Raw genomic sequence first — 21853 nt, forward strand, 5'->3', positions numbered from 1 at the left:
GAGATCTATAACGTAATTTCCTATTCCTAAAAGTATTAGAGATGTGAGAAGCTTCCTCGGATTATGTTGTTATTACCGTCGTTTTATGAAAGACTTTTGTATCAAAGCCAGACCATTTCAAGAGTTGTTAAAAGCCAATGCTAAATTTATCTGGGGGTGGTGCTCAACAAGATTCTTTCGATGTGCTGCGAAAAGCTCTGATGACTGACTCTGTTCTTGGTCTGTATGATGAGAGAGCACCTACAGAACTACACACAGATGCCAGTGGGTATGGGATCAGTGCTGTTCTGGTGCAAATTTCAGATGGAAAAGAGAAGGTTATAGCCTATGCTTCTAGGACACTTACAAAAGCCGACAGAAACTACTCAACTACAGAAAGAGAATGTCTTCTTGTGATCTGAGCCATGCGCAAATTCTGACAGTATCTCTATGGAAGGCCATTCGCAGTTGTTACAGACCATCATTCACTTTTTGGTTGACAGGTCTTAAGGTTCCAACAGGACGACCTCTCCAGGTGAGCACTACGTCTTCAAGAGAATGAAATTACCATAGCGTACAAAAGTGGAAGAAAACACCAAGATACCGACTGTCTCTCAAGAAACCCTGTGCAAGACCATCAAGACTTTAATGAAGATAGTGACTGTCTCTCTGCACTCCAGGATCTCTCTGCTGTGCAGAAACAGGTCGCCAAGATATCGCAAATTATGCTTGCCTAAAATTGGTCAGAGGATAAGAAAGGGCAGTTTAAGGTAGTTAATGGATTACTTTGCAAATAAAAACTTCGATCAGTTTGGAAAGAGGTAGCTACCAGCGATTCCTAAACACATGCGCTTATATGTTTTATAGAAATTCCATGACACACCTAAAGTCGGACGTTTAGGAATTAGTAAGACATACAATAGAATCAGCAAGAGATTTTTCTGGCCAGGTTTATTTAGGAGTGTCCGTCACTATGAGTTGCACTGTTGAGAGTGCCAGAGGAGAAAGGCAGTTCCTCAGAAACCACCTGGCCAACTCATACCAATTCCACTACCCGAAACGCCTTTCCAGGGTGTTGGGACTGACCTCCTTGGACGATTTCCAATATCTGCTAGTGCCAATATGTGGATTATTGTTTTCACTGGTTATCTGACACACTATGGCGTTACAAAAGCTGTAAATACAGCCGAAGCATTTGTGGTAGCCAAATTCATCATGGAAGATATTGTATTAAAACACGGTACCCCAACGTAAGTAATTACGGACGAAGGAATCTTGTGACAGAGATAAACCGTCGGTGCAACATTACTCATCATACTCATCACGTGACTACTGCCTACCATCCGCAAACTAACGGGCTTACTGAATGCCTTAATAAGACCTTGGCTGACATGCTATCAATGTTCATCAATGTCGAACACAGCACCTGGGATGAGGTGCTACTTTTCGTGAGGTTTGCCTACAACACCACCAAACAAAACACCACAAGATTTATGCAATTTTTCCTGGTGCATGGACGTGAGGTGACTACGACAATGGACACTGTGTTTCCGTTACATCCTGATGATGTGGATGATGACTACATCAGCCAGGTGTTAACCAGAGCTGAAGAAACTCGGCAGTTAACTCAACTACACAAGGTGCAGGCTCAAGAAAACGATTGCCGAAGGTATGACACGAGCCACCACCCTATTGTCCACCAGCCTAGTGATCTCGTCTGGATATTCACTCGTGCTCGGAAGGTTGGTCTCTCTGAGAAGCTCCTCAGGCACTACTTTGGACCTCACAAGGTTGTAAAACAGTTGTCTGATGTTACTTATGAAGTTGAAGATTTCGACCCTGACACAAGACGCCGAAAGATCAGAGATACGGTCCACGTCCTTCAAATGAAGCCCTATAAGGATCCTACAACCTAGGGTAAATTCAAAGCTCCAGCAACAGGCAACAAGTGGAAAGGTGATGAAGAGTGTAGTGGCAAAGGAAGTTATAAGATCACAACCAGGGCGAACATCAGTCATCGGAAGTCAGTATGCAGGACTGATGACTCGTTCCTGGACTGGGAGGACGTAGCACCGAGACACTGTTCTCTTAAGCAGGGAGCAATGTCGCAGAAGAAGCTGAGTAGCACAGTCACCGTGGTGTAGTGGTTATGATACTAGACTGTTGCATGGAGGGTCGTGAGTTCAAAACTCACATGAACTGTAAAATTTTAATTTCTATATTCAGTTTGAGTACATTCTAGAAGTATCCACAAATGAAGAATCATTGTACTGGAATGTTCTGTAATTTTATATATAGCGTGTGTGTTCTGGCTGGATGCAGTTCGCTCCGTGCTCTTGTATGTGCAAGTTCTGAATAAATGTTCGTTAAGTGAAGTTAGTGTTCCGTCATTCATCTACTTACATCCTCTTCTACGTGACATTATTATTTAAAAATTAAATTTTCTTCTCCTTCTCCTGCATCTTTCTGAAGTAGTGAAACCTTGGGAGTACTTGCAGAGGTGTTTTCCCTCCTCCTTTATTCTGTTTACTGTGAGGCTAGAATAGCTGGTAGTTCCTTTAACCCTCTCAAGTACAATTTTAATGAGATTTTTTGCTTCCTTGTTCGTCTTTTCTCATAAAAAAAATGAAGGGCACTGCATACAATCAGATGTGCCTGGTTATTGAGAATATTCCATGCACCTACTGTGCTTGAATATTGTGATGCCATGCTATTTAGTAAAGAGACCACAACTAGAATGCTTAAAGTGCCCAAGTCATAACAATGGGGGTGACTTGGCCAGTGCTCAGGACAAAAACACATTTCTGCACAAGAAGCACATTATCTTGTGTAAGCTCTACCTACACATAAATTTAGTTTTACATCTGTGGTAACATTTGTCAATGTGATACCTCTGTTTCCTTGAAGTAAGAAAGGTGGTGCAATGTCCAGTCAAAACTATTCTGAAAGTAACAGCACTCAGCCTCTGATCAAGATCACAAATAGGGACCAAGCGGATGAGCCAATGCAACTGTTGAGACAGTGACCTCATATTCAGGAGGATGAGTTCTGCCTTGTCTGGACATCTCAATTTAAGTTTCCTGTGGTGTTACTAAATCATTTCAGGCAAATACAGTTATTGTTCTTTCTGCAAGGCCATGGAAGATCGCCTGTCTCACCATTGTAAAAATATACTTATATATTCTACTTATGTATATTTCAGTTATTTATTTCCATTGCATTAATGCGGCACCTTGTGTAGCCAGTGTGAGGATAGTTTCAGGTAACCAATGATAGAACTTACAGTTTGCTTTTAGTGCTGAAACTGAACTTTTTCTGTCTTCAGCTTGTTCGTAGAGGTTAGCTTTAATTGCCGTGAACAAAGTGATCACGATTTTAGTTCTGTCGTAGACTGTTGATCACTGCTTTCTCAGATACATTGCACATCATGAGGTTGTGGCCAGATTAGGACACAAGTTTACATTCAGGGCTACAAATGCATCTCCTGCCGCAGTTCAGTCATTGGTCACATAAAATTAACTGTCAGCATCTTGCATTCCCGACATACCTTGAGGCGACCACTTCCAACACTGCTCCACACTGTACATTAAACCATTTGTGAAGTTACTTGCTGTGTTTAAGTGTTACCTATAATTGAGCGATAGCCAGTGGCCAATGCAGCAACACTCTAGCAGCAAGTGACAGACATCAACTGTCAAGTAATTTTAAATGGACTACAGTGACAATTCTCGGACATAGTAGCCTACAGTAATGCAAACTGACACATCAGCTAAGGAATACTGTTGGTAATAAATAATGAGTATATTCTTCCATAACCAATCCAAGGAAGACCATTACTGTACAGGACATAAAATTTGGAACAGGCTAACGAAGTTCTGTGACAAGAAACACAATCTTCGCTTTACATACACCCCATGTACCCTCACCAGTACAGGCTAAATGTGTGAATATAGCTTTATAAGCAGTAAGAACACTGGGGTGGGCAGTACATGTGGAGTGCATGGCTGGTGAATTTACAGCAAAAACTTTAAAAATGGGAAGTCCCAAGGGAACACATTCCATTTGCTACCCACGAAGTAATGTATGGATAAAGTATCTACAACTGCTGAGGACTGAAGTTAATTGTAAGGAGGAAGATCAAAAACAGGGTAACTGGAGTTAGGTAATCAGGATGGCACACAACCTTCATGGTCAACAAATGCTGACAAACACAAGAAGTAATCTGACAGTGCTGAATGAAGATGATTTGATAACAGGGATAACTTTGCATCTACAGCGGTTTTACTGGCCCACGGAAAATCTGTGCACTGTTTATGGACTGAATTCAAGGTATTCCTATATGCAGACTTTATTCATTTTCATAACCCATAGAAAATCATTCGGTATGACCCCTTACTTAGTAATTATGGCTGTTGAAAATGTTGATGTGCAGCATTTTGATGATTTTGTTAAAATACTTTGGATATACAAGACCCACAAACGCCTCAAAATATTAGGATCAAGGCTGGTGACCTCCAGTTATGTATTTACTTCCTAAATCATACAAAAATATTTAAAATCAATATAGATATTTCTTGATACTGGAATGAAAAACCTTTATTTAGAGAATGTTCATCCAATCATACCACTGCGGCAAGCTGCTGATGGAACACAGTAATAACTAACACTCTCCTGCACGTCTGACACATAACAGTATCTTTGTAATTATGGTGTGGGTAGTAAAGTAAAAGAAGTCTTCGATGATGATTTACCAATGATAAACTTGTGCAAAAAGTAATCTTAAATCAGAACTAATTGCTATCACTGGTCAACTAAAAAACTACAGAATCCTCATACAATTGTTTATTCCAATATAATTGTATCAAAGCATGAGACAAAGATTAGAGTTTAAAGAGACTTCAACACTGATGTTGTTACAAATATGGAAATAGTTCACCTGGAGAAATATGGGGGAAACAATCAGCATCCATCCAGACATTCACATGAAGTAACTAACTGAAACCACATAAAATGTAAGATAGCCAGACATGGAAAATGAATCCTATATCTTAATTATTGTACAAACTCCTTCAGTCATTAAAAACAATTTGATATCCCTTGATTCAACTTTTAATACCTTGTAACACACAATTTTAATGTCCATCCACTTGGGATTGGGCAGGGATTTTACAGTCATCTCAGTCGGACGTGACAGAGGGCCTGAGCCCCTGGTAGAGGGGCTGTTGCTTTTAACAACAGCCAGCTCATGGGGTTCTCCGTCCTAATCAACATGAAGAAGGATGTCGGGGATTCACAATTCTTGATGAATGTTGTAGTTACACTCTGCTACACTTTCATAAGACAAATACTCTTACAGAAACTCTAAGTCAGAAATAATAATGAGAGAATTCCTGCCAGGAGGCAATGTATTACTCTTTCCAAAATAAAGGAAACAGCCTGTGAAAATTTTCGCATTTAAGGAAAAAGTTAAAATGTCTCATTCTTAAATATTTTTGGGAGCTGTTTAGAGCTCACAAATCTGGGGTTTATTCAGGCAGCCCTCTTGGTTGTTCGGGGGCAAGTACTGGGTCGTCAGGGATGGAAGTGAGGTTCCAAAGAGCTACATATTCTGAAGTCACAAGACAGTGATCAACAACATTATTCTTCCAGTATGAAAACCTTATAACACCTTGCAGATGTTCTTCTACCCCTTTTTTTTTTACTTGGCTTTGGTTTCTGTACATAACTGTTGACATGTGATGTGTGCACCTAGGACTGGTGGAGGCCTAGTATTAGATCACGGTGCTATCAGCTACCTGTAGGTGATACTGATGGAAGAGATGCACTTGGTGAGATATAAGTAAACAAAATAAATTGTACTTGTTTCAGTGAAACCTTCAAGTGTTCTCAATTTGGTGTGACTTGAGACCTGAAGTTTTAACATGTTTCATCTCTGAGGAAATTTCAGCAGAAAGAATAGAGGAAGCAAACTGTATCAACTTTGACCAGAAAAAGTTAATTGTCTCAAAGGGTGTTTTTTATTTTATTTTTTTAATATGGCATAATACTACTGGGAAAACTGTGAGTGTACTAGAAATTATTACAAGATAACTGTCCATCTTCAACAAAAAATAATTTGAGTGATCATCTGTTTCTACTATCACAGTCAGTCACCTGATCAAAAAGATCATTGCAAAAAAACAGTTGGGCTCACAGCTTAGGACTATATGACTAAGTACTGACAACTGCAGTGACAAATGAATATTTGTGTTGGACTGAGATTCAAACCTGGATTTCTCGCTATCATGAGCAACTGCCCTACCTATTAGGCTATCTGAGCACATCTCCAGGCCCTATTCAACCTTTCATTGTCATTAATGTTTCCACCTATGATTTCCAAACACAACTACTACCTGTGGATTTCCCATTGGTTATATGGAAGTCATAAAGGGAAACATTTGTGACAATGAAAGTATGGGTATGATTATGTGTGTTCAGGCAGCCTATCAGTTAAAGCGAACACTCAAACTAAATAGGAATCTGAGTTTGACTCCCATTCTGGTGCAAATTTTCAACTGTAATTACACATTCATTTATCAAGTGTAGTGCATATCTGAATGGTTTGCACTCACATTGTTTCATGTCACTGCCTTCATTTCCGTGTGTTTAATTAATTTCAATAAGTGTTTAGTAATAAGCTTTGGAATAGATGGAACTTGCAATGGAATTTTTAACTGAAGATTATCCTGTGAGAGTGGAAACTCATAATCGTTTATCCTGTAATAAATTCAGGTGTAACTCCTTTTTTGAGTCGCTTCATGTATTATTCTAATGAGATAAATAGCAAACTTTATGTCTAATATCTTTTCAAAACTTCTTACCCTAGGCATTGGGCAACAGTTATTATTCTCATATGCCACCTTGTTCTTGAGTGCTGAAGTTCCCAAGTGGTAAATCTGAAGAAGTTAGAAGACTTTGGATCACTGGTATTTTATGCATATCCATAGATACCTTAGCAGCCAAACAATAATGTCTGAAATACCACTTTAATAGCCATAATTGAATTCAATGTTTTATGTGGCTCGTGTGTGATCGGGCTCTATCCTATACTGAGTGACAAAGCAGTCCCCAGTCTATCATGGACACTATCTTTGACTCCCCTCAGAAAAGAAAGTACTCGGTCCACATTGAAGATACATGGTCAGTGTGAAGCACAAAGTGAAGATAAGGTGCCTGCACTGTGTGCAGGTGTTGGAGTTGCTCACACCACACGAGTTCTCGCTTTGCTTCCTGCATCCCCTTCTAGAAGAGGTCAAGGAAAGTTTAGCAATAGTAACTACCATTTCCTGCTCTACAGAAATTGTCAAAACATTTTCGTTAATTCTGATAATATATTCAATGTCATGTAAGCTTCAGTTTATGAAACAGTTGCTTGTTTGTTTCAGTAAGAGACAGAGGAAATTTTGCAAGGTTGTCTTTATTTTGGTAAAAAACAATATAAGCAGGTGATGGTAAGGTAGAAACATTGTGTAACAAATACACAATGTAAACAGCAGCAACATTCATAATTGCAGACTAAAATGTTCTTCATTTTTTTCCAACTTAATGGATTTGCACACACATTCCAAGAACTAGTTAATGTGCTAAGTATGGGGTGTGACCACCTCTGGCAGTAATACAGGCCTGATAATGATGGGGTATGCAATGAATTACGTCATCCAGGCAATAACACCCTTTCTTCCTGGAGAGTTGCTCGCAGTCTTGGAGAGTGGTTGGCTGATGCTGATATGGTGCAAGCGATCTCCCTAGTGCATCCCAGACATGCTCTATGGGTTACAAATCAGGAGAGCCAGCAGGCCACAGCATGCATCCAATATCTTCCGTTTCCAAGAAAATGTCAACCACCCTTGCTCTATGAGGTTGAGCATTATGGTCCATCAATACAAAGTCTGGGTCCACAGCATCTCACAAAAACTGCAAATGAGGTCCCAAGATCTCATCACAATACCTGGCAGCAGTTACATCTTGCCTATTCACCCATACAATTGTATGAAGAGAGGTTCAAGTGGTAAATGTAATCTCTGCCCCCATCATTATGGATCCTCCTCGATATCAGTCTCCTTCCACAATGTTTGGGACCTGGAATCATGTTCCACATTCCCTCCAGATGTGAATCCATCAAGAGTCACTCTCCAGACTAAATCAGGACTCATATGTGAAAACAAGATTGGCCCACTGTTTGACTGTCGAAGTGGCATGTTGATGACCCCACTCTAGATGTTTCTTTCAGTGAAGACACGTCAGAGGTAGACATACAGCAGGTCTCCGACAACATGGGTCGCTCTGCCAAAGCCTTTTGCACACTGTTTGCCTTGATACAGCATGTCCAGTGGATGCTGCAGGTTCACATGACAATTGCCGTGCAGTACTAAAGCAATACTGTCTTGCCCTTACAACCAAATAACGATCCTCTCTGCCGACGTCACGTGTGGTCAGCACTGCCCTGGTCTTCAGGATACAGTTTTGGTCTATCTATACACTGTCTATCTATACACCCCTCCCCCCATGAACCATGGACCTTGCCGTTGGTGGGGAGGCTTGCGTGCCTCAGCGATACAGATGGCCGTACCGTAGGTGCAACCACTACGGAGGGGTATCTGTTGAGAGGCCAGACAAACGTGTGGTTCCTGAAGAGGGGCAGCAGCCTTTTCAGTAATTGCAGGGGCAACAGTCTGGATGATTGACTGATCTGGCCTTGTGACACTAACCAAAATGGCCTTGCTGTGCTGGTACTGCGAACAGCTGAAAGCTAGGGGAAACTACAGCCGTAATTTTTCCCAAGGGCAGGCAGCTTTACTATATGGTTAAATGGTGATGGCGTCCTCTTGGGTAAAATATTCCGGAGGTAAAATAGTCCCCCATTCGGATCTCCAGGTGGGGACTACTCAAGAGGATGTCGTTATCAGGGGAAAGAAAACTGGCATTCTGCAGATGGGAGCGTGGAATGTCAGATCCCTTAATCGGGCAGGTAGGTTACAAAATTTAAAATGGGAAATGGGTAGGTTAAAGTTAGATATAGTGAGAATTAGTGAAGTTCGTTGCCAGGAGGAACAAGACTTTTGGTCAGGTAAATACAGGGTTATAAATACAAAATCAAACAGGGGTAATGCAGGAGTAGGTTTAATAATGAATAAAGAAATTGGAGTGCAGGTAAGCTACTACAAACAGCATAGTGAACGCATTATTGTCGCTAAGATAGACACGAAGCCCACACCTACTACAGTAGTACAAGTTTATATGCCAACTAGCTCTGCAGATGATGAAGAAATTGAGGAAATCTATGATGAGATAAAAGAAATTATTCAGGTAGTGAAAAGAGATGAAAATTTAATAGTGATGGGTGACTGGAATTCGAGAGTAGGAAAAGGGAAAAAAGGAAACATAGTAGGTGAATATGGATTGGGGGAAAGAAATAAAAGAGGAAGCCATCTGGTAGAATTTTGCACAGAGCATAAATTAATCATAGCTAACACTTGGATCAAGAATCATAAAAGAAGGTTGTACACATGGAAGAATCCTGGAAATACTGGAAGGTATCACATAGATTATACAATGGTAAGACAGAGCTTTAGGAACCAGGTATTACATTTTAAGACATTTCCAGGGACAGATGTGGACTCTGACCACAATCTATTGGTTATGAACTGTAGATTAAAACTGAAGAAACTGCAGAAAGGTGGGAATTTAAGGAGATGGGACCTGGACAAACTGATTAAACCAGAGATTGTGCAGAGTTTCAGGGAGAGCATAAGGGAACAATTGTCACGACTGGGGGAAAGAAATACAGTAGAAGAAGAATGGGTAGCTCTGAGGGATGAAATAGTGAAGGCAGTAGTGGATCAAGTAGGTAAAAAGACGAGGGCTAGTAGAAATCCTTGGATAACAGAAGAGACTGAATTTAATTGATGAAAGTAGAAAATATAAAAATGCAGTTAATGAAGCAGGCACAAAGGACTACAAACATCTCAAAAATGAGATCGACAGGAAGTGCAAAATGGCTAAGCAGGGACAGCTAGAAGACAAATGTAAGGATGTAGAGGCTTATCTCACTAGGGGTAAGATAGATACTGCCTACAGGAAAATTAAAGAGACCTTTGGAGAAAAGAGAACGACTTGTATGAATATCAAGAGCTCAGATGGAAACCCAGTTCTAAGAAAAGAAGGGAAAGCTGAAAGGTGGAAGGAGTATATAGAGGGTCTATACAAGGGTGACGTACTTGAGGACAATATTCTGGAAATAGAAGAGAATGTAGATGAAAACGAAATGGGAGATAGGATACTGCGTGAAGAGTTTGACAGAGCACTGAAAGACCTGAGTCGAAACAAGGCCCCAGGAGTAGACAACATTCCATTAGAACTACTGACGGCCTTGGGAGAGCCAGTCATGACAAAACTCTACCAGCTGGTGAGCAAGATGTATGAGACAGGCGAAATACCCTCAGACTTCAAGAAGAATATAATAATTCCAATCCCAAAGAAAGCAGGTGTTGACAGATGTGAAAATTACCAAACAATCAGTTTAATAAGCCACAGCTGCAAAATACTAACACGAATTCTTTACAGACAAATAGGAAAACTAGTAGAAGCCGACCTTGGGGAAGATCAGTTTGGATTCCATAGAAATATTGGAACACGTGAGGCAATACTGACCTTACGACCTATCTTAGAAGAAAGATTAAGGAAAGGCAAACCTACATTTCTAGCATTTGTAGATTTAGAGAAAGCTTTTGACAATTCTGACTGGAATACTCTCTTTCAAATTCTAAACATGGCAGGGGTAAAATACAGGGAGCGAAAGGCTGTTTACAATTTGTACAGAAACCAGATGGCAGATATAAGAGTCGAGGGACATGAAAGGGAAGCAGTGATTGGGAAGGGAGTGAGACAGGGTTGTAGCCTCTCCCCGATGTTATTCAATCTGTATGTTGAGCAAGCAGTAAAGGAAACAAAAGAAAAATTTGGAGTAGGTATTAAAATTCATGGAGACGAAGTAAAAACTTTGAGGTTCGCCGATGACATTGTAATTCTGTCAGAGACGGCAAAGGACTTGGAAGAGCAGTTGAACGGAATGGACAGTGTCTTGAAAGGAGGATATAAGATGAACATTAACAAAAGCAAAACGAGGATAATGGAATGTAGTCAAATTAAATCGCGTGATGCTGAGGGAATTAGATTAGGAAATGAGACACTTAAAGTAGTAAAGGAGTTTTGCTATTTAGGAAGTAAAATAACTGATGATGGTCGAAGTAGAGAGGATATGAAATGTAGACTGGCAATGGCAAGGAAAGCGTTTCTGAAGAAGAGAAATTTGTTAACATTAAGTATAGATTTAAGTGTCAGGAAGTCGTTTCGGAAAGTATTTGGAAGGAGTGTATCCATGTATGGAAGTGAAACATGGATGATAAATAGTTTGGACAAGAAGAGAATAGAAGCTTTCGAAATGTGGTGCTACAGAAGAATGCTGAAGATTAGATGGGTGGATCACATAACTAATGAGGAAGTATTGAATAGAATTGGGGAGAAGAGTAGTTTGTGGCACAACTTGACAAGAAGAAGGGACCGTTTGGTAGGACATGTTCTGAAGCATCAAGGGATCACCAATTTAGCATTGGAGGGCAGCGTGGGGGGTAAAAATCGTAGAGGGAGACCAAGAGATGAATACACTAAGCAGATTCAGAAGGATGTAGGTTGCAGTAAGTACTGGGAGATGATGAAGATTACACAGGCTAGAGTAGCATGGAGAGCTGCATTAAACCAGTCTCAGGACTGAAGACCACAACAACAACAAAAACACACTGCCACTACATCTGAGAAGCAACAGAACAATTCACACTAAACTATCAGGCCACATCAGTTTGCGACTGTCCTTTTTTCTTTCTTTCTCTGGCCCTCTACTGCAAAGAGTCCAGTAGGCACCTTCTCTGTGCCATACTGCACCGACTGTGACTGTGTACACAGTAGTTGAGGATGTGGGGCTAACCGGCAACACTGCTTCATTTCAGAGGTGCCCTGATGTCGTCACTGGCATGATTGTCTGTTGACTGGAATGCCGTCTTCTGTGCAGAACACGATCGTATAGACACCTGGTTGATAGTTTGTATGATTACATTGTGTATTAGACACATGACAGGGAGATAGCACTTTGTTGCTTTTATTTTGGGCACCAGTGTAGTTTGGGAATGTGTTTCAAGATTTTTTTCCTTGTGTATTGGTCACTTGATTGGTTTAACTTACCCTCTACAACGTACTGTGAAAATATTCCACGATCCTTGGATATTTGAAGTATTTATTGGTGTTAAATTTAGCTCTACTGTCTGTAAAAATTATTTTTATTTTATTTAACAGATAGAACTTGGTGAATGAAAGGAATTTTCCATGTCATCTCAACAATGCTGCAGTTCAATGATGAATTTGCATATATAGAGTGCTGTGGAAGTGTTTTTATGGCATAATATTTCAACACCATGTCATGTCTTCTCCAGTTTCTTTCCAAACATGACAGAAAGTACCTGATGATGAGAAGATTTGTAATCAGAATATTGTGTCATAAAGAAAATGCTACCAGGCTGTATACTTGGGAAGTCATTGGCACAATGTTCAATAAATGTATTAAATTCACAATGAAAATTTCATTTATTATGAATCACATTACAGCCTATTCTAGCTGTATATCAACAGATGGTGTGAATCAATTGTGAAAAGAAACTATACATGAATATAAGAACATGCAACTCTTCATTTTTTTTGGTGATGGTTTAACTTATATGTCTAAAGATTTTATTATCGGATAATGGGTACTTCTTCACAGCCTATAAGATCATTACTGTTATATTTCATGATAAACAGCTAGTATAAAAAACTAACTTTAACATGAAAAAGAGCTGAAAACTACACGATGAGCACAAAGTCCTGCCCTGATTATAACAATTTATAACAGAATAACTGTTTGACATAATAAGTTACATTTGATGCCGTTACATAAGTTAGTGTTACTAGTTTTTTTTTTTTTGTAAGACTACTTACATTAATAAACCTCAATGTGTGCTTCCTTGGTAGCTCGGAGAATGTCGAGGTGGTATTCTAGTTTCTGCCAGATGTTTCGTAACACGTGTTCTGTAATAGTACCCACAGAAGCTTGTATCCTAGCCTTCAGTTTATCGACATTGGCAACTGGTATGACGAAGACTCTGTCCTTGATATAGCCCCCTCCCCCCCAAAAAAAGGGTGGGGGGGGGGGGGGGGAAGTGGAGGGGCGTAATGTCTGGAGAGCGGGGTGGCCAGGGTGTTGGACCATTCCTTCCAATCCACCAATCTGGACGTTACTCCCCTCTCCAAGCATTATGCCCCTTGACTTTTTTTCCTGGGGCTATATCAATGCCAGAGTCTTTGTCATACCAGTTGCTGACGTCGATGAACTGAAGGCTAGGATACAAGCTGCTGTGGATACTGTGACAGAACACATGTTCACATGTTATGAAACACCTGGCGGGAACTGGAATACCGCCTCGACATTCTCCGAGCTACCAAGGGAGCACACGTTGAGGTTTACTAACGTAAGTGGTCTTAAAAAAAATTGTAACACTAACCTATGTAACAGCATCAAATGTAAATTATTATGTCAAACGGTTATTCTGTAATAAATTGTTATAATCAGGGCAAGACTTTGTGCTCACCCTGTATATTTTAAGTTACTATACAAAGATAATATTCTAAGAAAAATTACCTTCTAACTGGAGAATTAGAACTGCACTGTTGCATTGCTAATGCAAACCAAGCAGCTACATTAACTTGAGCAACCTCGTATTTTTTCAGGAAAGGATGTTCCAACAATTTCTTATACTTCGGTCTGTTTTTATAATTTTTCGTTAAGCTGAAAAAATTTAAATGTGCTGTGAGTACACCAATGTCCTGCAAAATTTGTTTACATTAAAACACACTCCCTAATGACTTTCCAAGAAGCAGCAATTTTTTGTCTGACATTACAGAAAACAAGCCACTTATCATAAATTCTCTAGTTTTTGACAGAAAAGTAAATAAAAGTTCATAATAGACTTACCAGCTTTTAACAAACTCACGAAATTCTTCACTGAAGGCTTTGTCTACAGGAAGAGATGGTGGTTCATCCTGTAATACTTTTGAAAGTACTTCAAAATCATTTTTACAGTCTCTGTAAGGAAATGTTCCAGTCGCTAATTCCACGAGTGTTATTCCTAAACTCCACACGTCTGCTCGAATATCATAATCTGGCTTTGTGGGATCTGGTGGGTCTATCCGTTCAGGCTGAAAGGATATTACAAGTGATTAAAACGCATCTGCTTAGTACCCATGCATCTTGATACAATGTTTATTTCTGTAAGGTATGGTTTGAAATTATATCATGAAAGTAACATGAAACAACTCCACTAAGCAGATTAAATAATATTGTAGTAAGCAACACTACTTAAGATAAAAGGATCTTTTCAATAATCTGAAAAAAAGCCTCAATGTTATGAATTAAGAAGGTATCATTGTTCAAAAATCTGATGACAGAACAGAGGCAAGACCGTCTAAGTTGTTAATAATATCATTTAGTCATTTATTAATAAACAAGTGAAATATTACACTATAATATATTTGTTAATAGTTCTTGTACCATCCTCAACAAAAACAGTCAGTAATAAATGAAATATACTGTCATACTACACAAAATAAGCAAGACACATACTGCCATATATGCAGCACAGCCTGCACTTCTTGTTTTAGCCTTAGAGTCAACTAAGCGTCCAGATATTCCAAAATCACAGAGTTTAACATTTCCTTTCTCATCCAGCAATATGTTGGAAGGTTTGACATCACGGTGAATAACACCATGTGTCTCTTTCAGGTAGTGTAGTGCCTTGACTGTCTGTAAAAAAATAAATTATTACATTAAAATAACAAAAGAATTTCTTATTTAATAAAGCAAGATCTATAATGTAACAGCATATATTTTTTATTAATTAACACTTATTAATGTGAACCTACTTTCAATATTACAAATTGCTTAATTTTTAAAACTAAAAATTATATGGAAAATGGTTACAAAATATAGACAATTCAGAAGAGGAGGAATAAAGTATCCACTCACTGTATAGTTGAGGCTTGGAGCAGTTGACAAGAACATAAATGACACCGAAATTGTAACTAAGCTTTTGGGCAATGTCTGTCTTCAGACTGAACAAAACACACACACATACATGCATAGTTACATTTTCCTAGCTAGCTACATTGTCCTGACATAGCAGACTGACTAGGATGAAGAGCTGAGTCAGTGGAGTGGGTGAAGGGGCAAGGAGGCAGGGAGATGAAGGGAGGCTGATGGCAGTGAGAAGCAGCAAGAGTGGGATAGGAATGTGGTACCAGTGAGCTAGCCATGATGCAGGCAAGGGAAGTTAGTTTGAGTTGAAGGGGTAGGGAGGTGATGAGAGGGGACAGAGGGGTGGGGAGTAAGGAGGAGGGCATAGAGAGAAAAATGTGAGTGTAGAGTAATGGATTGAAGTGGGAAATATGGGGAGAGGGATGGAGGAGGGTGTGGAACTAGGAAGGAAGGAAGATTAAATTTTAACATAACTATTGACAAATAATATTACTAGTGATGATGTGGGATAGGGGCTAACTAAGATTGAAGCAAAGAGGATTGCAGGATCAGGTGGTATGTTGTAAGGACAAGGACAGTTCCCATCTATGTAATTCACAGATGCTGATATTTGAGGGGGGAGCGGGGTTGTGTCCAGATAAAGCAGCCATTGTAGTCTGGCATGTCGTGCAGAAGGATGTATCTCTGCTTCCTGTGCTTCTGTATATTACCAAGACTTGTGAAGTGTGAAATCACTAAGCAACTACAGAAATACCGATATAAAAGGCACGCCTTCGATAGTGATATTTTTCATTTGTTTTTTCATCTGTAACTCATAACGTACTGTGTATTCCAATAGTAAATAATTTTTTGATTACATTGTATGTTCTATAAGTTGTGGAGTATAGGTGTAGAATCAGTAAGTAAATGAATAAAAACATAATATTACGCTTTTACAGTAACAATGGATGTAGAACTTTCGAAAAGACAAAGGTTCACTGTAAGTAACTATCTTGTTGTAAACAAGGAAACAAAATCAATATCAACAATGCAAGAATCTGTTTTGAACATATGTACACTTATTGCAAATGGGACTTAAAACTGAATTGTTGGATCTGCTTGACTAGTAAAATGGTATGGCCACGTGACAAAACACTGGAATGGAAACAGATCTGAAGCGGCAGGCTCTAGTTGTACACAAGACAGTCTTGTGAGCCTACCCTGTCAACCAAAGCTCATGAAATTAAGAGTCTGAAGAAGTGGGCTGGGAAAACTATAAATACTTTAGTGGAAGACATAATTGCTTCTATGATAAAAGTCAAAACATACATGTTATCTTTCAAAAAGTCAATAACTTTTGTCAAGAAAAAATAATGTACAAGGGTTGGAACTTCAATAGTGTCAACTGTTTATTCACAACTAATACAAAAGAGTTACATGTTTGCACCTGTTACTGTCCTTCAAAGTAGTCACCAACGTTGTGTACAATCCATTGCCAGTGATGTGGAAGGTGTAGTATACCATTAGCAGAGCCTGTTCTGTTGATGGTGTGAATGGAGTGGTCTACTGCCTGTCGAATCTCTGAAACAGTTCTGAAGCAAATGTCGTTCATTCATCTTCGGAATCAAATCAAAGTCACAAGGACTTACGTCCGGGGAGTATGGTGGGTGGTACAGTACTTCCCAGTCCCATCGAGAGAACAGAGCAGCCACAGCTTGTGCTGTATGCGCCTGCGCATTGTCATGCAAAATGATGGGTGGGTTACGCAGGAAGTGTCACCGCTTCTTTCACAAAAACAAACAGTAATACGACTTAAGTCCTTGTGACTTTGATTTGATTCTGAAGATGAAGAAACCATTCGCTTCAGAACTGTTCCAGAGATTTGACAGGTAGTAGACCACTCCACTAGCACCATCAACAGAATAGGCTCTGCTAATGGTATACTACGCCTTCCACATCGCTAGCAACGTGTTCTACAGTGCTGGTGACTACTTTGCAGGAAAGTAACAGGTGCAAACATGTAACTCTTTTGTATCAGTTGTGAATAAATAGTTGCCACTACTTAAGTTCCAGCCTTCATGTAAGTACAGCTGTGAAGGCTACACTGTCTCCGAGAATCAAACCCTACTTTAATGTCTGATAAAAAATAAAGTGTACAGTGTAACTCAAAGGTCATAACAAATACTTTTACTCTAAGACTGGTGTCTCTCAAAGCATATGCTGGTCTGAAGAATATTTTTAGTTTTTATCTGCTGTTTCACATTCTAGAAATGAAGATTAAGCAATCAGAAACTTTGAGTACTGTATTAAATGAAAGCCAAGTCATATTTTTTTTTTTTTTTTTTTCCAGTTTGAGGCAATGGCAGTCGTAAGTTTGGATAGAATGAACATTATAAGTTAAGATTCATCCAGCTATGTAATATACTGAGGGTAGAAAACACTGAGCACATAGTCATGGTTCACAGTGATTTCTGAAGTTGAGTCACCAGTGTACTACCATCCTGAAGACATAATGACGAACAATTTGTTGCAGAAAAACATAACATAAATTGAAGAAGCTGGCTTCATGTTACAAGTATTATATGTGACATGGAAGAAAAGCTTTGGAAGCAGAGAAATGAGGCAGGGTATCCGTAACACTAACATATTTTTCAAAACCTGTGAAAAACAGCACAAAACTCTTGTATTATTTTTTCACATTTGCTTAAATTGTCAGAGAATCATTTTCTTCTTGACCTCACTTGACATACGCTGGTCACAAAGAATATAACAGAAGATCATCTTCAACGCCAGAAATTTTTTTCATCACATACATTCACTTACTGTATATCATAAATGACCAACTAATGTTCACTAGGAATGTGAGAAAAATAAGTATTTTTATTTCTGTGTTTTTCAGTTAAAGCAGCAAGTGATATTTTGCAGCTGAAAACTACATAAAACTTCCAGGAGAAACTTAGTTATGAAGCATAGCGACTGGTAACTCATTCTGTGATACTGTAGGTGAAGAAGAATTGTTTTAGATACAGACAACATACCTCTGATGTGCTTCGGACTAAAAAAAACCTCTCATTCATGTTCAGAATCTTTGACATTTGTTTGGCAAATAGCAGGTAAACATAAAGTACTTTTCTCAAGTTTCAAAGGTGAATAAATTACACTGATTCATCATTTAGTTTTTTTCCACAATATCAGAGCTACATATTATTTCCATTTTTTTTTTATTTCGTCAAATACTTCCTATTGTAATGGAAATCTTAGCAGCTCTTATACATCTAAAATTTTCTGAAGTGGACAAGAAAATCATTGAGCTATATTTCAGAAAAAGAACTTTTATCCACATAATGTATTTAGATAAATGAACTAATAGAGATGCAATGAAGAGAGCTTTTCCAAAAAGAAATTTGCTCTTATGTTAATTTTAACAATGCTGAGTTAAAATTTCTGCATCACCTTTATATAAAAGTTTGGAGATCATACTCATTTTATTCACTGTATATGCCTAATGCAACGGAGACTGTCTCACTCATGAAATGAAGAAAGCTTGATTGGTGGGATAATGAATGTGATACAGTAATACACTAACACAGACTATTTGTCAGAAATGGAATTGACAGAAAAATTAAGCTAACAGAGCTAATTTCCTCAAACCATCTGGCCTGTGAAGCATACATCAGGTACAGGCTGAGCAAGACTTCCAGAAAAATAACACACGTACAACGTGTGACTGGAAAGTTTTAAGAATGGGCTTGAAATTGTACAATGGTGGTACTTACATGCTACTGTGCTGCATCTCCATCAAAATAGTCCCCTTCTGACTGAACACACCAACTCCAACAGTGTTTCCACTTTTGGAAACATTCCTGGAAATTTTTTCCCTGAAGTGTGTTACATACACTCCCGTATTTTCCTGGATCTCTTCAATCGAGTCAAATCGCTTCCCTTTCAGTGAAAATTTCAGTTTACAAAACAGGTAGAAGTTCGCAGAGGCCAAATCAGGGGAATATGGTGGTTGTGGAAGCACAGGAATTTTGAATTTGCCTTTCCACAATGCAGACACTTTCTTCCGCATCTTTTCGCACAAATGATCAAGGACACATTTGTAGTATTCCTGGTTAATTGTCTGTCCTCCAGGAGTAAATTTATGATGCACAATACTGGTAGAATCGAAAAAAAAATCATCAACATTGTCTTCAGCTTCGACAGACTTTGCCATGCTTTTTTCGGTCGTGGGGAAGCTGGAGTGTTCCGCTGCAAAGACTGCATTTTGGTTTCAGGATATACCCATTATTCGTCACCTGTAATTACCCTATTTAACAAATCTGGGTCATTTTTAGTCTGATTCATCAGTTTTTGGCACACTTCAAGTCGGTATTGTTTCTGGTCACTTGACAACACTTTTGGAATGAATTTTGCGGACACTCAACGCATGTTCAGATCTTCAGTTAAAATTGACTGAACTGCATAGAAACTTAAATTAAGTTCACCAGCCATCTCTCTAATTGTAATTCTGTGATCAGAGCACACTAAGTGATGAACTTTCACATTTTCATTTGTGTTTGAGGTGGAAGGACGGCCGGACTGTGGTTCATCTTCAAATGATTTGAGACCACTTTTAAATCTGTTGAACCAGACAAAAACATTTGACTGGCTCATACAATTATCTCCAAAAGCTGTTTTTAATAGTTCGTAAGTCTTCGAAGCTGATTTCCCAGTTTTAAAACAAAATTTCAGACAAACTTGTTGCTCCGTTTTTACGTCAATTTTCATACAGACAGAATCCAGCAACAAGCCCTAACAGACACACACTCAACCAGCTGCCACAACAAACTGGATAAAGGAAATGCAGTTTCCTGTCAAAGGGTGTTCAAGGACAAGGCAATGACTCACTTCTCATCCTCCATGTACCTTCCCACCAAACCAGTAAGCAGTAGTGGATCCATTCTTAAAACTTTCCAGTCACACCTTGTAACATCTATAAAACCTAAACAAAATCTGAACAAACAAAACACTCCAAATCACATTTCAAAGAATCCAAAGAAAAACTAGCACACAGTGACAAAAATAATTGCCAGATTTTAAGAAGTTATTTTGTATGTCTGCTTAACTGAAAGGCTCCATAGATTGCATTCATTTATGAAAACAATCTAAACATCCATTCAGATTCCTCCATCAATAGAGAAAGAAATGAGGAAGATCATCCACCCACTGAAGGACAACAGGGCACTGGGTGATGATCTGATAAGTGCTGAACTGCAGTGGCCTGCAGGGGATAAGGCAATCAATAAACTTGTAGCAACTATTCAAGAGATTTGGGAAAGTGATAAGCTTCTAAGTGGCTGGACCTCTACTGTAATTAGTAAGAAAGTAGACAGAACAATTGTGAACAACAACTGAGGCATCTATCTCCTACTACGTACTTACATGATCCTCTCAAAAGCTCTACAGAATATGGTGGTACAACAAATTGAATACAATGGGGGTTTCAGGAAGGGGCACTCACGCTGAGCAGATTATGAATCTAACGTCCATCCTTTCATATCTTAGAAACACGGAATTTGTGGTGATGTATGCCTCAATTGATTGAACCACCCTATTCAAATCCTTGAAGAGTTTAGCTTAGATAACACAACAAAAGCCTATCTACAGCAAACCTTGACCAACACTTCCAAAGTGTAGCTGCACGAAGAAATTTCTAATGTCTTTGAAATCAGGACAGGAATGAGGTATGGAGATGGATTGTCACCTACGCTCTTCAACTGTGTTGTAGAAAGAGGCATCCAATACTGGTGGACAGAAATGAGCAATTCAGGAGTAGAAATGGGAGTGAGCCTAGGCTACAGGTATATGAATTTTACAATCAACAGTCTAGTCTATGCTGATGATCTAGTGATTTTTTTAGACTCCATAGATATGGCAACAAAACAACCAACTGAAGAAACAGGCAGCTTCAAATCTCCTTTGAGAAGACGCACCGCATGGCAAACCTAAAATCAGCACCAAGAGAATTGGAGATCAGACAAGGGAACATTAAGCAATCAGGAAAGTTTAAATACATAGGTGAATGGATAGTGACTAAACTATCAGAGAAAGTAAGTTTCATGTCACACATTAAGAAAGTGGAAATAGGCTTACCTATAATAAGGGATTGATATCCTTAAGTGCCAAAATCAGACACTACTGCAGTGTTATTTGTCCAGTGGCTCTTACAATGCACATGAAAGTTCTAATGGAGAAATCAAAGGCCAAAGAAAGAAAGATTCTGAGAAAAATCCTGTGTCCTAACAAGGAAAAAGAACCCCAAACTATATAACCACATGGAGATGATAAGTTACACCATTTGGAAAAGAATTGTCTTTTATGGCCATGTGACATTAATGAGCCCAAGGACATTAACGTACTTTTAAGACAAGAAAACCCAAGGGGCATGGTTCACATAAGTTGGAAAAGATCTACAACAACTGTCAATTTCTCCTAAAGATATCCAGGAGTGTGATTTGCTTAAGGAAAAACTATGAACACACAAAAGTTTCCACAAAACACTGAATCTGAAAAGAGGGAAGGTGTGGACCCAAGAGAGAAAAGAACAACAACCAAAATAAATGCAGCAGCATTGGGCAACAGTGAAAGGCCAGAAAAAGATACAGTTGAATTGACATGGTCCCTACTTGGCCTAGACAAAGAAAGATGCAAATTGTACAATATGTGCTTGTACCATAAACACGAATGACAAACAGCTTC

At 39.0% G+C, this 21853-nt stretch overlaps 1 protein-coding gene across 1 annotated transcript in view; it reads right to left on the bottom strand.

The window, feature by feature from the left end:
* Positions 1 to 21853, bottom strand: part of LOC126297663 (dual specificity mitogen-activated protein kinase kinase 7-like) — a 170759-nt gene that overhangs the window by 71722 nt on the left and 77184 nt on the right. Inside the window, exons 5-7 of the mRNA XM_049988747.1 lie at positions 14723 to 14902; positions 14075 to 14298; positions 13742 to 13888 (exon numbers count right to left, since the gene is read on the bottom strand). Coding sequence (XP_049844704.1) covers positions 13742 to 13888; positions 14075 to 14298; positions 14723 to 14902 — 551 coding nt within the window. The remainder of the gene's footprint in view (positions 1 to 13741; positions 13889 to 14074; positions 14299 to 14722; positions 14903 to 21853) is intronic.

The sequence above is a fragment of the Schistocerca gregaria genome, chromosome X (genome assembly GCF_023897955.1).
Source record: "Schistocerca gregaria isolate iqSchGreg1 chromosome X, iqSchGreg1.2, whole genome shotgun sequence".
Lineage (NCBI taxonomy): Eukaryota > Metazoa > Arthropoda > Insecta > Orthoptera > Acrididae > Schistocerca > Schistocerca gregaria.